The sequence below is a fragment of the Epinephelus moara genome, chromosome 10, assembly GCF_006386435.1.
Source record: "Epinephelus moara isolate mb chromosome 10, YSFRI_EMoa_1.0, whole genome shotgun sequence".
NCBI lineage: Eukaryota > Metazoa > Chordata > Actinopteri > Perciformes > Serranidae > Epinephelus > Epinephelus moara.
This window is the reverse complement of record NC_065515.1, coordinates 38,678,457-38,692,434: the sequence shown is the minus strand read 5'-3', so window position 1 is coordinate 38,692,434 and position 13,978 is coordinate 38,678,457. Positions and strand designations below refer to the sequence as shown.

The 13,978-nt window shown below is 41.9% G+C and overlaps 1 protein-coding gene across 1 annotated transcript in view; it reads right to left on the bottom strand.

Moving 5' to 3' along the window:
• LOC126396190 (1-phosphatidylinositol 4,5-bisphosphate phosphodiesterase gamma-1-like) overlaps nucleotides 1-13,526 on the bottom strand; it is a 37,793-nt gene extending 24,267 nt beyond the window's left edge. The window contains exons 1-2 of the mRNA XM_050054061.1: nucleotides 12,186-13,526; nucleotides 1,778-1,927 (exon numbers count right to left, since the gene is read on the bottom strand). Of these exons, the coding sequence (XP_049910018.1) occupies nucleotides 1,778-1,927; nucleotides 12,186-12,456 (421 nt within the window). The 5' untranslated portion in view covers nucleotides 12,457-13,526. The remainder of the gene's footprint in view (nucleotides 1-1,777; nucleotides 1,928-12,185) is intronic.
• Nucleotides 13,527-13,978: the final 452 nt, after the last annotated feature.

Here is a 13,978-nt window from a genome sequence, read left to right as displayed (position 1 = left end):
ATCAATCACTCAATCAATTATTTGTAACATGAAGTCGCACACAATAACACTCCAGTGAAATGTGATCTTGTCAGCTCCTTCAACTTGTACGGTGCAATGTAGTCCTTTTTTTGCCTCTTACATTGTAGGCTGCTGCTTTGTAGCTGTCTGTATATCCAGATAGGCTGTACTAAGAGTGTTTATATCATTCTGGATGGTTCTGGTAATCCACGTTTCTGGTTGTGGAATGATTTAATTGTTGTTTTGGATACAGTTGCTTCTGTTGTTTTACAAATTAAATCCACCACAGACTCAGTGAAATCATTGTTGTCATCTGTGACGTCAGCTGTGGTGTCCTGGAACATGCTCCAGACTCTGACTGGCTCCATCTCTGGCGTCACTGAGGGCATGTGTCAATTAAATGCAGATTGAAATTCATTGAAAGTCAGGTCTTATTTTGTAGTCTTGTCCATTACTTTTTTTAAGTGATACACAAGATGAGGAAACATTAAGATGTCACTAAAAGTCAGGCAATCTGAATAGTGGGAAATAAGACTGAAGTTTAGCCAGATTACCTAAATCGGTTTAATCAGAGGTAAAACCAACAGTGAGTGCACCTGAAATTATGGTAATTATCCCTTATTTCCCAGGAGCAGGTCAAAGTTGAACCAAAATGTCAGTCTATAAACTGTGATGGATGTTTACAACATCAGCGTTGTCATTCTACAGATCGGTCTGGGTCTCGAGACCACTTTTTGAAGGTCTCAGTCTCGTCTTGGACAGGATCACATTTTTACTCAGTCTCGTCTGGGCTGATTTCAGCTCTGTTTACTCATAGAAAACAAAGAAAAAATGCCCACACATAAAATTCACCTCTGCAAAGCATTTTGATTATTATTATAAAGATATTATTATTATAAAGACATTTCTCATGGTACACTTGTACATACACACATATAGACCGATCAGGCGAAATATACAACCACTTGGCGAGTGAAGTGAGTAACACTGATAATTTCGTTTCAATGCAATGTTCTGCTGGGAAACCTTTGGTCCTGGCATTCATGAGGATGCCACTTGATGCACTCCACACACCCAAATACTGTTGCAGACTAAGATACCACAGGATACCCCCAGAGGTCCTGTGTCTATGCCTCAGCAGGTCAGAACCAATCTGATCCAAGGAGGCCCCACTGTGGATCAGGGGTACCTTTGGGGTACCAGCACATCCCTGCTCTCTGTTAAGGTGGTCTTGACTACAGTATCATACAACATACAATTTTTAACTGCTCACTTTTCCTAATGCATGTCAGAGATGTTACTCTGTTCCAAGATCTCAGAAAGAAACTGGATTACATTGTAATTATTACTGTTTATTTTTTTAAGAGTGAGCGAATAAAGTAACTGAAATTACACTCACAGTTTTTCTACATACAAAAGCAAATATAAATGACATGGAACTTCCTGTTATTCCGGTTTTGCACATCACTATACCATTACCTTTTGCACTACCCATACTCCCACCATAAACAAAATGTCTCTCTAGATGTATACTATGTTTGTAAGGATTTATTTGTTCACAACTGTATGTATATTTTTTATTTTATTTCATTTTATTCTATTCTTACTTAAATATTTGAATGCATGTTCTATGTGTTCTATGACCTACATTTCAAAGCACAGCCAGTCATCAGAGTAGCAGATATTGGTCAGACATGCCTGTAAATGTGACAGACAGTAACTGTGAAAGCACATTGGGTGTTCCAGGTACACACATATAGTATATATACACACTGACCAGCAACACTGAGCGTCCGGAGGCGAAACTCCAGGCCATAGAGTACGATGAAGCAGTGGGCGGAGTCCAGTTTACGGGCCTCCTCCGGGTAGCGCTCAAAATCACGGGAGCCCTTCCCCAACCGCAGCTCCCGGATCTCTCGTATGTCAACTGGAGGAGGGAGGAAGGAAGGAAGGAAGGATAGTGTTGCATGAACACAAATATGCACACCATAAATCACAGTTTGGCACGTTGTTCGTTTGCCTGCCAAACACACAGAAATCTGCTGTCGGAGAGCTCAACAAATGTACTCTGTGTGTGTGTGTCCACAGAGCCAAAAAACAGACACACAAACATTTCAGCTGTTGGTGGCAGGATGCTCCAAAAGTCTGCAGAGGTTTTAAGCAGCAGCAGCCAAACAAATAGACACTTTTTGTAACTTTTCCTTCACATATGTGAGAGCAAAAGACCAAAGTGAAGCCTTTAAAATGTTGCTTCAGTCTGCTCTTACATTAAAGAACAAGGGTTTTGATGACTTAGTTGAAAAAACATATGATTATTGTGCTTGCTTTCCCCTCGCCCCAGCGTGTCTTCCATGTTTTATTACCATTACATTCAAGCTTGTTTTTCTGAAAAATAAATACATAACAATCTTAAAATTACCTAGTTGATTCAATAACACTGACCACAGTTTTAGATGTATTTCCAGAATCCTCACAGACTATACAGTCATATCTGGATAGTAAATTAAGTAACTGAGATTTTGGACACATAGTAGGTCTAATTATCATTTTAAGAGTAGCTCAAAAGTAATTTTCACGACTATAAAATGCAGCACATTGCACAGTAGGATTGTTAGCAGAAAGACGTTTAAATAAAATGGGGGACAGTCAATGTTGCAAACTATATAGTAGGGTGTGTGGATACAGCTTTCAAGGATCAGTGTTCAGAAGGATCACTGGATATTTATTTTTCATAAAAACAAAGGCTTAGCTCTGTGACTCGTATACAGTGTTGGGGGCACAGTACAGTAATATATTATGTTTTAGCAGGAACAAAGTAAAAAAACGCACTACTAACAGGATATTGGGTAATATTATTATATTTACAAAGTCTCGTAATGTGTTAACATCTGAAATAAACGTTTTTCATTTTTCATTTATCCACAGTGTTCCCTTTCTGCCAGTGCGCCATCAGAAAAATTATCTGAAGGTTATTGTGTCTTGTCATGTCATGTCATTACAGGCTACATTTTAGAAGGGTGCAGGTGATCAGCACATCTGGGTCATGTTGTACTGTGCGGTATAATGTTCAGTGTTTCCGTTAATATAACAATGTACACCCGCTCCGATTTTGTATCCTAAGGCTGTTCGAACGTCGCGGGGATAAGGAGCTGGCCTCCGGTTTGTTTTTTCCTTGTACCAGTGATCAGCACATCTGGGTGATGTTAGTAGTCTATATGCTGGGTATGTTTCCATTCACATCACCTACAACTGCAGAGCAACAAAATATATTTGTACATATATATATTTTATATTTGTTGAATCTGTGTTAGTGAGCACTCCTCCTTTTCAAAGATAATCTAGATAATAGAGTTTCCATTTGTTCTGACCATCCCAAGGCACGACATTGTAGTAATGATGCTGTTTAATCAGCATCTTGATATGTCACACCTGACAGGTGGATGGATTATCTTGGAAAAGGAGAAGTGCTCACTAACACAGATTTGAACACATTTGCAACCAAAGTTTGACAGAATTCTACATGCAAACCAAATTTTCTAAAATAATCTACCTTATGCATGATGTAAATAATCAAAGAACTGCACTTTTTTCATCTGCAATTTTATCAAATAAACTTTTGTTTATTTGAGCTGGTTGTCCCATAAGCTTATACGATTTGAGGTAAATTGAAGACATTAAAATCAGATATTAATGAACTCCAAGTATATATTATGTAGTATGTTCTTTTGGTAATCACCCACTTAATGTAAAAACATTTAAAAGGTTATAGTCCACCCTTGTGTCAGGGTCTGTCAACTTATTTTTCCATTAAATAAATAATGAAGACATAAATGAACAGTTACTGAGAGCTAAGGGTTAACAGAGTGGCCGAGTCAGGCGACCGACCACAGAGTCTGATGTAAACTCTGGACTCTACTTTGACACTTGCAGCAGTCGCCACACCCACAAAGAAAACCCCGGCTTATTGACTTAGCAGATGTCTTGTGCAAACACACATAAACGTACGCTCATAGATGCTCTGGCATTCACACACCAAACACAGACCTACTACAGCAAACACACACACAATTGAAGTGAATGTCACTCCTGTAAGCCTGGGTGCTATTTTCCTTCAGCCAAATAAAACACGGAGTAGAGAAAGGAGAATAGAGATTTTTGATATCAAAACTTCCCACTAGGACAAAGTGATCTCCCAACAAGGAGACAACAGGGGACACAGAGGACAGAACAATCACAGCCTGTTGCTGGTCTTTATCGGGCTAAAGCGAGCCATCCTCAGCAGGTTGTATATAATCCTGAATCAAACAGCCCAGAGGAGAAAATCTGGTTCCTATCTGAGCCTCCTGCGTGTGGAGATGACAAGGAGCACGTTTGGCATGAGATAAAGAGAGAAGTCCTTTATCCTCAGATGGAAATGTGTCCATTACTTAGTGGAAGGAGGGCTCAGAGCTAGACGCAGCAGAAGAACACATATTTGAATCTGAGCTCTTACTCACAGATGTCCTGCGCCATTTTAAACTTTTAAAGGAAATTCTGCAACAAACAAATTCCCAGTTTAAAAAACACAACCAACAACGAGTTACTACCCACAAATATTGTTTTTAAAACCTAAAAACCATTAAAAATACATCGCTGAGCCACAATGTTGCACTGGGTGACATATTCCTTTATTACAATGAACACAAGCACAGTCGTTTTTTTTAATGAATCCCACATACTCCATCCTACTGCCACAAATACTCACTAGAGCATCAAATGCAGATTAATCCGCTGTTGGACATAGTGCCAACAAATGGGCTATTTCCTGTTTGTTTGAGAGACACTACAGTGAGCAGCTGTTTTACACGATTTCTGAGCCTTTCTTTCATAAATGACACAACATAGGCTATTTGTGAGCTGTTGTTGAAAGTATACTGAGTGGGATTTTCCTACTTTCCTTCTTGTTTTGCTATGTTTGTGACACGTACAGACTACAACCTTTGTGCGATGGCGTGTAGCCCCCAGCCATTAACAGTGCAGGGGGGGTCAGGAATTTATAAAAAGGTAGCAACCAGCTAATACCAGCATGCATCCAAGAGGAAGCTATGAAAACTGCTGACACAACTTATATAGCAAGGCAAAACAACAAATGGACAAAGCCCATTCCAAAATGAGACTGAATCTGGGGTTAGCGTTCACTGTCACAGGTGAGCACTGAAGGAGAGCATGAAGAGCGATGCAGAATTGGTCTAGCTTGTTCAAGTGTCGCCTTTTGCATTACAACCAATGTGACGTTCCCACAATAGTGGGTTGCAGTGTTGGGAGGAGAGACAAATTTTAATGCTGTGTTCCTAAATGGTAGAAGTATACCTTTAAAGATTTACATGTTAAATAGGAACCAAAGGGCTCGAGGCTGAGAGCCACATACAGGAAGTCAGAAAGTATTCAGGGATGGACATGCACATAGTTGCTGCTGTTCTTTAGATGGGATTTGTTGACAATAAGAAAATATAAAAACCCCAGCCTTATTCTTTAATGCATCAGAAAGACCCCTCTAGTGGACGATATGACCACGACGATCCTTATCCGCTGCGAGGGTCATAAGGACAGAGGGATGTCGTATGCTGTAAAGCCCTGTGAGGCAAATTGTGATTTGTGATATTGGGCTTTATAAATAAAATTGATTGAAATTGATTGATTGATTGACCCTTTTGGGGAAAAAAGGCGGCACAGCATCTAACTCCATCAAACTCCATCCAACTAACTAACAATCACAGCTGCCGATGTGGTGTCAGAGATAAGTCAGCTGAGCTTGATAATTTCTGTAGTGTTAAACTTTGGTTCTTTAATGAAAGATTTGTGTTGAACTCTGAGGCATACAAGAGGTTGTGTTAGATAAAAAAGTTGGGCTTTGTAGAACACATTTTCCTGATAAAGTTCCAGTACTGGTATTGAAACTCAGGTATCACAAGTTATCTGAGTACAAAATGCTTTACATTCGATGTCGACTCATTTTCCTCCAAAACTGACATCAACAATACCCCAAAAACTGCTATTTGTTTTTCTCTGGTCTTTCCCGTTATTACTTCCTGCCATTTAGTCTGGACATTGGACACACACCCTGCATGTCTCATTCCACAACAGAGAGACCGATAGGTAAGGAGAGTACACACACACACACACACACACACACACACACACACACACACACACACACACACACACGGCATGATTCCTCCCACTGTGGCCTTTAATCCTGGTCCAGGCTATAAACATGGTTGTGATAAAGACACACACACACACACACACACACACACACACACACACACACACACACACACACACACACAAAAACTCCCGTAAGGAACTGGTTTGATATCAGGTTTGATGAACGTAAAAGGAGGGAGAGGTGAGGGGAATCGACACAGTGAGCCAACTGGAGACACATCAGAGTAGAAGACACTATGAACAGTCTCCTAGAAATAAAACACACTGTAATCACTCCGGTGTGGGACAGTTACTAACTGTGTCTTTTTTGAGTCAGTTCTTAGTGCTAGTACTGAATGAAAGGTCCCTGAACGCACCACAAGTTGTGTGCACTGCTGACCTGAAACCACCAGCCGAGGATAATTGCAGTGCACTTCCAGTGAAACAAACTGTTCCTGGTACAGCTGGTGACATCACTCCCTACCAGATGGCAGAAGTCTACTTGGAGATTATAAATGGCAGTGAAGCAAATGATGGGAGAATGAAAAATAAGTTACAGGGCGGGTTATAAAATGGATGAGCGAATGGATAGATGGGAAGCTGATTGAAAAGTGGTCAAATAAAGAGGCAGATAAATGGAGAGGGGTTAGTAAAGAGGCCGATGGAGGGCTTCAAGTACAAGAACTGACCCTAAACCTGGGTAAGGGCTGTCAATTTTTTATGCCAAGTTTGAACATGGAAAAAAGATTGAATATTCAATCTGTAATGACCTGCTCTGAACTCTGAATTTACAGCCTATAGGCACAACAGAAAAGTTAAAGTCATTAACCTTTCAATAAACTTACTAAATCAAACTTTCTGAATAAGTAACAATCTTAATTGGATTAGTGTCAACTCAAAGGTGGCTGCAAATTTTGGCAAAAGGAATCTGCATCCAAAAGAAGTTTTTGCGTGATTCTTTACAGGACCGCATCAGTGCATTTGCTTAAAGTTGCAAACACACTGATACAGTCCTAATCATGCTTTAGATCATTTCCTATTGGTGCAAACCACCAAACCAATGCCTCGTTTGTGGTCCATGTCTCAGCTTCCTGCAGAAGATGCTGGACCTTTTGTTATCCTGCAGCCAGCCAGTCCTTCAATCTGAGACGGGAAGCGAGACACTCCCTGATAACCCTGCACTTCCTGTGCCTCAGGATTTAATACCTCCACTGTTTGCCAAAGCGCTCATCTCAAAGAAAAACAGCAAAGCTGAGGGAGAAACTTTATTTTAAAGCAAACAGTAGAAAAAAAAAAGTACGAGGCAACAAAAACAAAGGAAGGAAAAGCAGGACAGAAGGGGGAGGTGAGAGGAGACAGAGTGAGGGGACAGATAAATATGAGTGAGATGTCTGAGAACAAAATGAATGACCTTAACATTTAGAATGAAAGTGAAAGAAACTAGAGCGACAAAGTGAAATGGGAGGTCAGAGAAAATCTTGAAAATGAGAAGGGTGTTTAGGTGGGAGTGTGGGGGAAGGAAACTGGGAGAGGACAGCTGGAGGAGGAAAATAGAGAAAGGAGGAGGGAAGAAAAGTGGGTAGCTGAGAGATAGAGCTGTGGGAGATAAAGTGAAGGAGAGACCTACTGAGTTCCTGGAATGTACTGGTGGTTTGTCCAGAGGGAGGTCGTTCGTAAAGGGCCGTTTGTGGGTTATGAAAATGTGTATTTGTTCGTATGAAAGCAGTGTTTTCACCATGCTGGGATCAGGAGATTTGGCCTGATTGAGCGGTGGAGATGTTCATCGTGGTTTCATGCAAGCTCAGACTGGTAGTTGGTGTCCCTTGGATTAGTGAAGGCGCCGTTTATGTGGTTTATGATTATAGATAAATAATTGACAAGGCTCCCCGAGCAGAAACAACACCTACATGTGTGCAGCTGCCATTAATCTCTGAGCTTTCGTAGAATGACGAGGGGGGGGATGGGGTTACTGGAGATGGAAAAGAAAACTGCGGAAGCCCTGAGAGCGCAGCACACTCTAACACATGCAAGTAGATAAAATGCTAGCAAATGAAGAAAACATCTTCCTTAATCGGACATCACATTCAGAAACAATACAGTACAAAAACTCACTGCAAATACAAAAACATGCTGCAAATTCAGGTATTTGCTGCAAATACAAGAACCCTTTCAAATACAAAATTACACTGCAAATACAAAAACGCACTACAACAGAAATGCGCTGCTGATGAAGACACATGCTGCAAATAAAGCAGCACGGTGCAAAGAAAAACAAATTTGCTGTCAATACAAAAATGCTCTCAAATACAAAAATGCACTGCAACAGAAACACGCTGTTAATAAAGAAACATGCTGAGAATGCAAGCTCACACTGAAAAATACAAAAATGCTCTCATATACAAAAATGCACCACAAATCCAAAAACATGCTTCAAATGCAAAAAAATGTTAAAAATACAAAAAAAACACTGCAAATATAAAAACGTGCTTCAAATACGAAACGTGTTGCAAATAAATAAACGATCCACAAATACAAAGACACGCTGCTAAAACATAAACATGCTTTTGCATACAAAAATGCACTGCAAATAAATGAAAATGCTGCAAATATAAAAGCATGCCGCACATTGTTGTTGCCATGATTTGTGGCTCATGGCGTTACTGAAGTTGACTTTGTGTCCGTTTTGTTGGCATATGGGTTAAAGGTTATGTTTATTTTAATTTAAAAATTTGGGTTGTTTGATGTACTGCAGATATTACTGCAGGTATTTTTTATACACGTGTTTGACTTTTACTGATTCCTAGCATCCATTTAAAATAAACTAATGAATTATGCACAGTTAATGACTTTGCATTAGATAAAGGCGATGTAGTTCATCTTAAAACTGGCACCAACTCATGAGTTCAGGCGTGCTCTTCAGTTTTTAGTGTCTCCAGGAAACTTCTTTGTATTTCAACTCAGTTGTTTCATTCGACTTGCAGTGCTGCTGTATTTGTTTGTGTTTTGTTTGTTTTTGATGTAGATGTTGCCCAATTGGTGAAGATGGTTTCTTCTATTTTCATATTTTCTTAAGTTACAGCAAAAGATCATCCTCAGCAAGGTGATGTCAAGACTGCAGTAACCTATTCCTATCTCATAGGGGAGGAGTCTTCTTTCTTTTCTTTTTACAGGGTGCTAGAATAAAGTCTGAGCGTTACAATAACACATGGCAGACAGAAGGAAACTCTATCATGCCAGTTGTGAATGCCATAAGTTTTCTCGGTGCTAACAGACACTGTAACAAATCCTCCCCCAGGCCACAAAATCCAGGGCGCAGACAATAGCCTCCACACCCAGACAGGCAGAACAGTGCACCAACAGGCCGATTCAACTGCACAACAGCCTGCCGCTTTAAGTATACCACTGCCACTTGACTCCACTCCAGCAGGCTGCCACTGCCACCTCAGCCCACCGCCAGTCAGTCAGTCAGTCATACAGTCAGTCAGTCAGGCGGCGTGTCAGGCAGACAGACAGGAAGCTCAGGGCTGGACTCAGGATCCATGTGGCAGCAGCATGCTACTCTGTCTGGAGAGTTACTGGTAGGCCGATATGGAGGAAGCAGAGGTCACAGGGTTGTGATGCTTCTGTCCACTGAGGCGGCCATGACAGCTCCTCAGCTGCAAGTTGGGGTCAGGATGGGGGGGGGGGGGGTTTGGTTTTAGGCACTGAGGTTTTTTCCTTCTCTGATCGGTCACGTACATTTTTTCAAAACTAATGCTGATGATACCCGAGTTTCAGCCCCAAAATGATATCTTTTTAAGTCAAGTTAATTCTTGACCTTGGAAACAGCATTTTGACAAAACAGCCTTGAATCAAGGTCCACTTAATAACTCTTTTCTGCAGCTTTCAGCCACATGCCATAGTCTCAGATTCCTTTACTTTTTCCAACTTTGAATAATACAACCAGGTTTTTCCAGAAAACGTTTTTGTCTTTCATTTAATAACTTAAGTTCTCAATTGTTACAGAAGTACTTCATAACTGGACAGATAGTCTGTTCATAAAACTGGGCTGTCTATGCAGAAGAAAGACAAATACTTTTGACATTGGTGCTATATGACCAGAGAAAACAAGGAAAAGGGAATGTGGCATTTGCGTTTGCCCAAGAAGTAGTAAACCTACAACTACCAGAATGCACAGCGCCGCACCAGACCAATAAACACTCCCACTGGTTGGTGTAGTAATGCAAACTTGCCCGTTTAACATTATGGCACCCGGCTGGTAACAAACAATCCTGTATTACAGTTAAACGGTAAGCTAAAACATGTTTCTAAAAACATTTGAGGTCAGAAATAGGCAACACAGTAACAGAGTCTTGGTTCATATTTGATCAGCGCTGCTTACTGTTTGATGTCAGTTTTTTCAACAGTATGGCGCTCACACAAACTCTCGCTATTACAGCTAAACAGGGCACTAAAATATGTTTCTCAGGCGTGAAATAGGCAGTGCAGTAACAGAGTCATGGTTTATATTTGATCAGCACTGCTTAGTTTTATCGCTTGATCAGAGTTTAGTCTGAGTTTGAGAGAGAGAGAGAGAGAGAGAGAGAGAGAGAGAGAGAGAGAGAGAGAGAGAGAGAAAGAAAGAGGGGCGGGTCTGTCTCTTGATCCACTTCTACACTCTGTGTCTGTGGGGGCATACATGGGTGAAGGGCAGTATGAAAATGCAAGGTACAGCCTGTAGTTTGAACAACAGTCCGAGAGCCAGCAAAATTCCAGCGGAGTTTCGCTGAGAGATGAGCAGGGAGATCTAGGCACTGGTTCATTTACACATACTTGTCACACTGTTGTGATACAAAGCTGGTTGAAAATTAGCAAACTACCCTTTTAAGTGTTGTCTAAAACTCTTGCAGCAAAGATCTGGGACAAGATTACAACTCTGACAAGATTTTCACTGCCAACTTTTGATACTTCACAGTTTTGATACTCGGGGCCCGGTAGTAAAAGACTATTAAGGTTCAATATTCAGCCCATGTGTGCACGTTTTAAAGGATCAGTTCAGCAAAAGGACAAAAAGACATATTTTCTCTCTGACCCCTAATGCTGTTTAGCAATGCAGATGACTTTAATTTTATGCATTGATATTTTGAGTTAGAAACCTCTGAAATGTCTGCTGCCACATTTATTGGAACTATTTTCTAATGAAGACATAGTCCCAATGAAAAACTGTTGTTATTATTAAGGTCAGTGGATATCTTAAGGCACCAGAAGACTGCTTCTACTAAGAGATAGTGCTGTTTACTTTTTCTTGATGTAATTTATCAATCCTGTCAACACCGCAAACAAAATTCCATTTACCTCTATTTTTCTGGGAAGGTTTAAGGATGAATAGCTTAACATCGCTAACATTTTAGAACTTTTAAAACTTAAAATCTCAGCACGTCAAACTGAAACCTTTGGCGTAGTGAGAAAACGTGTCTGTTAGGTTAACTTAGGTTATCTGACACTTAAATACAGTGGTTCCCAACCTGAAGTCACCAGATACCTCTGAGAGTTTTCTCTGATATTTGCTTTTTTTCCTTGTGAAACACTGAAAAATACTTATAGATCTCCAGGCCTAAAAAAAAAATCATTCAAATGAAAGAATGTGAGAAGGAACATCTTTCTCTGGTTACACCAACCCATAATGATGTAGTCAGGACTGCGTTGAGACAAAAGGTTCGGAACCACCGCATTAAAAGCTGCACACGCAGAAGAAGAAACTGTCCCTGGTGTTCTGTTCTGTATTTGTCAGCATGTTCTCAGATGCTTCTGCCTCAGCTGACATTTCAGCATCTTCTGATACAGAATCTGTGACTGGCTCACAATGTACGTGATGTGAAGAGGGAAAAACAAGTGTGTACACTGCACGTGACCGAGACACATCAGGAATGTCATGTATGTACTGTAGTTAATAACATTACAGATGATGTGCCCAGTGGGCCCACTCAGTAATCCATCCATGCTTTTGTATCAACACTCACCCTCTCCTTCAATTTTGTCAGGGTTTCTGCTCCACACTATCTGCCGCGTGTCCTGCCTTATCTGGAAGGTTCTCCTCTCGGGCCTCTGGGACTTCTTCTGGTAGAAGATGGTCATCACCGTCCCCATCTCCAGGCTGTGGAGGATGCGGGGACCGGCCTCTGTCCAGTCCAGCATCCTGGAGGCTGTGACCGGACCAGCAGCCCCCGCGGCTCCACCAGCGGCCTCATCGGCACAGCCATTGAGGCAGCCACTGAACCTGGCTGCACACATCTTCACTGCATAGCTACGAGGGAACCTTGTAGGATTACTTATCTGTACTGGTGTCTGGTGAGGATGCTTGTCCTTTAATCACTTACTGGGTGCACCAGTTGTCCAACATGTCCAAACCACTGGTGCCAAGTGGGAATCTTATGAACCTAAACTGTGCTGCTCAGAGCAGGCGGAGGTTTTAAGTGTCAGCGTGATTAATCCAACTTCACATTAGGGTTTTAGCTGAAAGACACTCAGAGCTGAAACACTGAAATGTCTGAGATGTGAATTACCCTCTGGTCCTCTGGAGGGGGAGTGTATCCCTGTGTTATCCTTTCCAGATGCTTCTGGCAGAACACCAGTGAAATCCTCTCGGAGTGAGCTCGCATCACCGCTGTACTCAGGTTTCCACCCTTTATGTGTCCTCCTGCTGGTCCTTCAGTCCACGACAGCAAAGGCTGCACAGTCCGGCTTTAAATCCAGCTCGGGGAGCCGCTGCCGCGTCGCCGCCTGCTGCTGCCGCTTGCTGCTCCTGCTGCTGGGGCGGCAAACACGATGTGTCTATCCCACTCCTGGCTTTTAGGAAAATTAATTCAGTGCGAGCGACAAAGACGCTGAGTTATGTAATGACGAGACGGACAAATACCCGGACGTGAGTGCAGCTGGCGGCGGAGAGGAGGACGGGCATCGGCGGGCGCGATGTGGCGGATTCACGGAGACGGAGAGACGCGCGGATGGGAGAGCACGGAGCGGCCGCGCTCCCATCCGCCGAACCATTCTGCTCTCCCCTCACACACTCCTCCTTCCCGGGCACATTACACCAAGGACATGATGCATTATCCTACGCAGGAGTAACCGTACAGAGGCGTGCGGGGTTGTGGTGCGACGCGTTAATTGTGCCGGTTTCTCTTCGCTGCTCCTCGACCAGGATCTCTCCCTGTCTGCTCGGCTCTGCCAACGCCAGAGGTCTTGAGAGGAAATTAGGGCTAGCAGACCGGAAAAGCTTGATCAGATTTTTTTTCCTCTGTGCTGTAGTATATCTGAGGGAGGATGAGGGGAGGGGAGTGGAAGGAGAGTGGTAGCGGAGAGCCAGAGAAGGAGAGGAGGCAGAGAGCAGAGCGACCTCCGCGGGTCTCCAGGAGATCTGCAGCTCCGCTGGAAGGAGAGGAAACGCCTACTGTGCGGCTGATGAGAGGGGTCAAGAGGTCAAGTGGGGTTCAAATGACAAAGGTCACAACATGTCAGACAGTCATGAGCTGCAGCAAAAAATCATTTACACTTCAAACACACTTTAGTGTTTAAGTGTTGGCAGATTTTTCTCCCATGATTTCCTTTTTGTGTTAGGTTAGACATAAATAGATAATTTTATTATTATTATTATACGTTTTAAAAAACACTAAACTCAACAGTGACATTTTTGTCAAACTGCTGTGTACAAAGTCACGAACAAACGTAATTTTTGATATATTTTTTACATTAAATATAATAAAACAATGTTAACTACTGAATAAAAACTGACAAAAACAATAGAAAGCTCAATGAC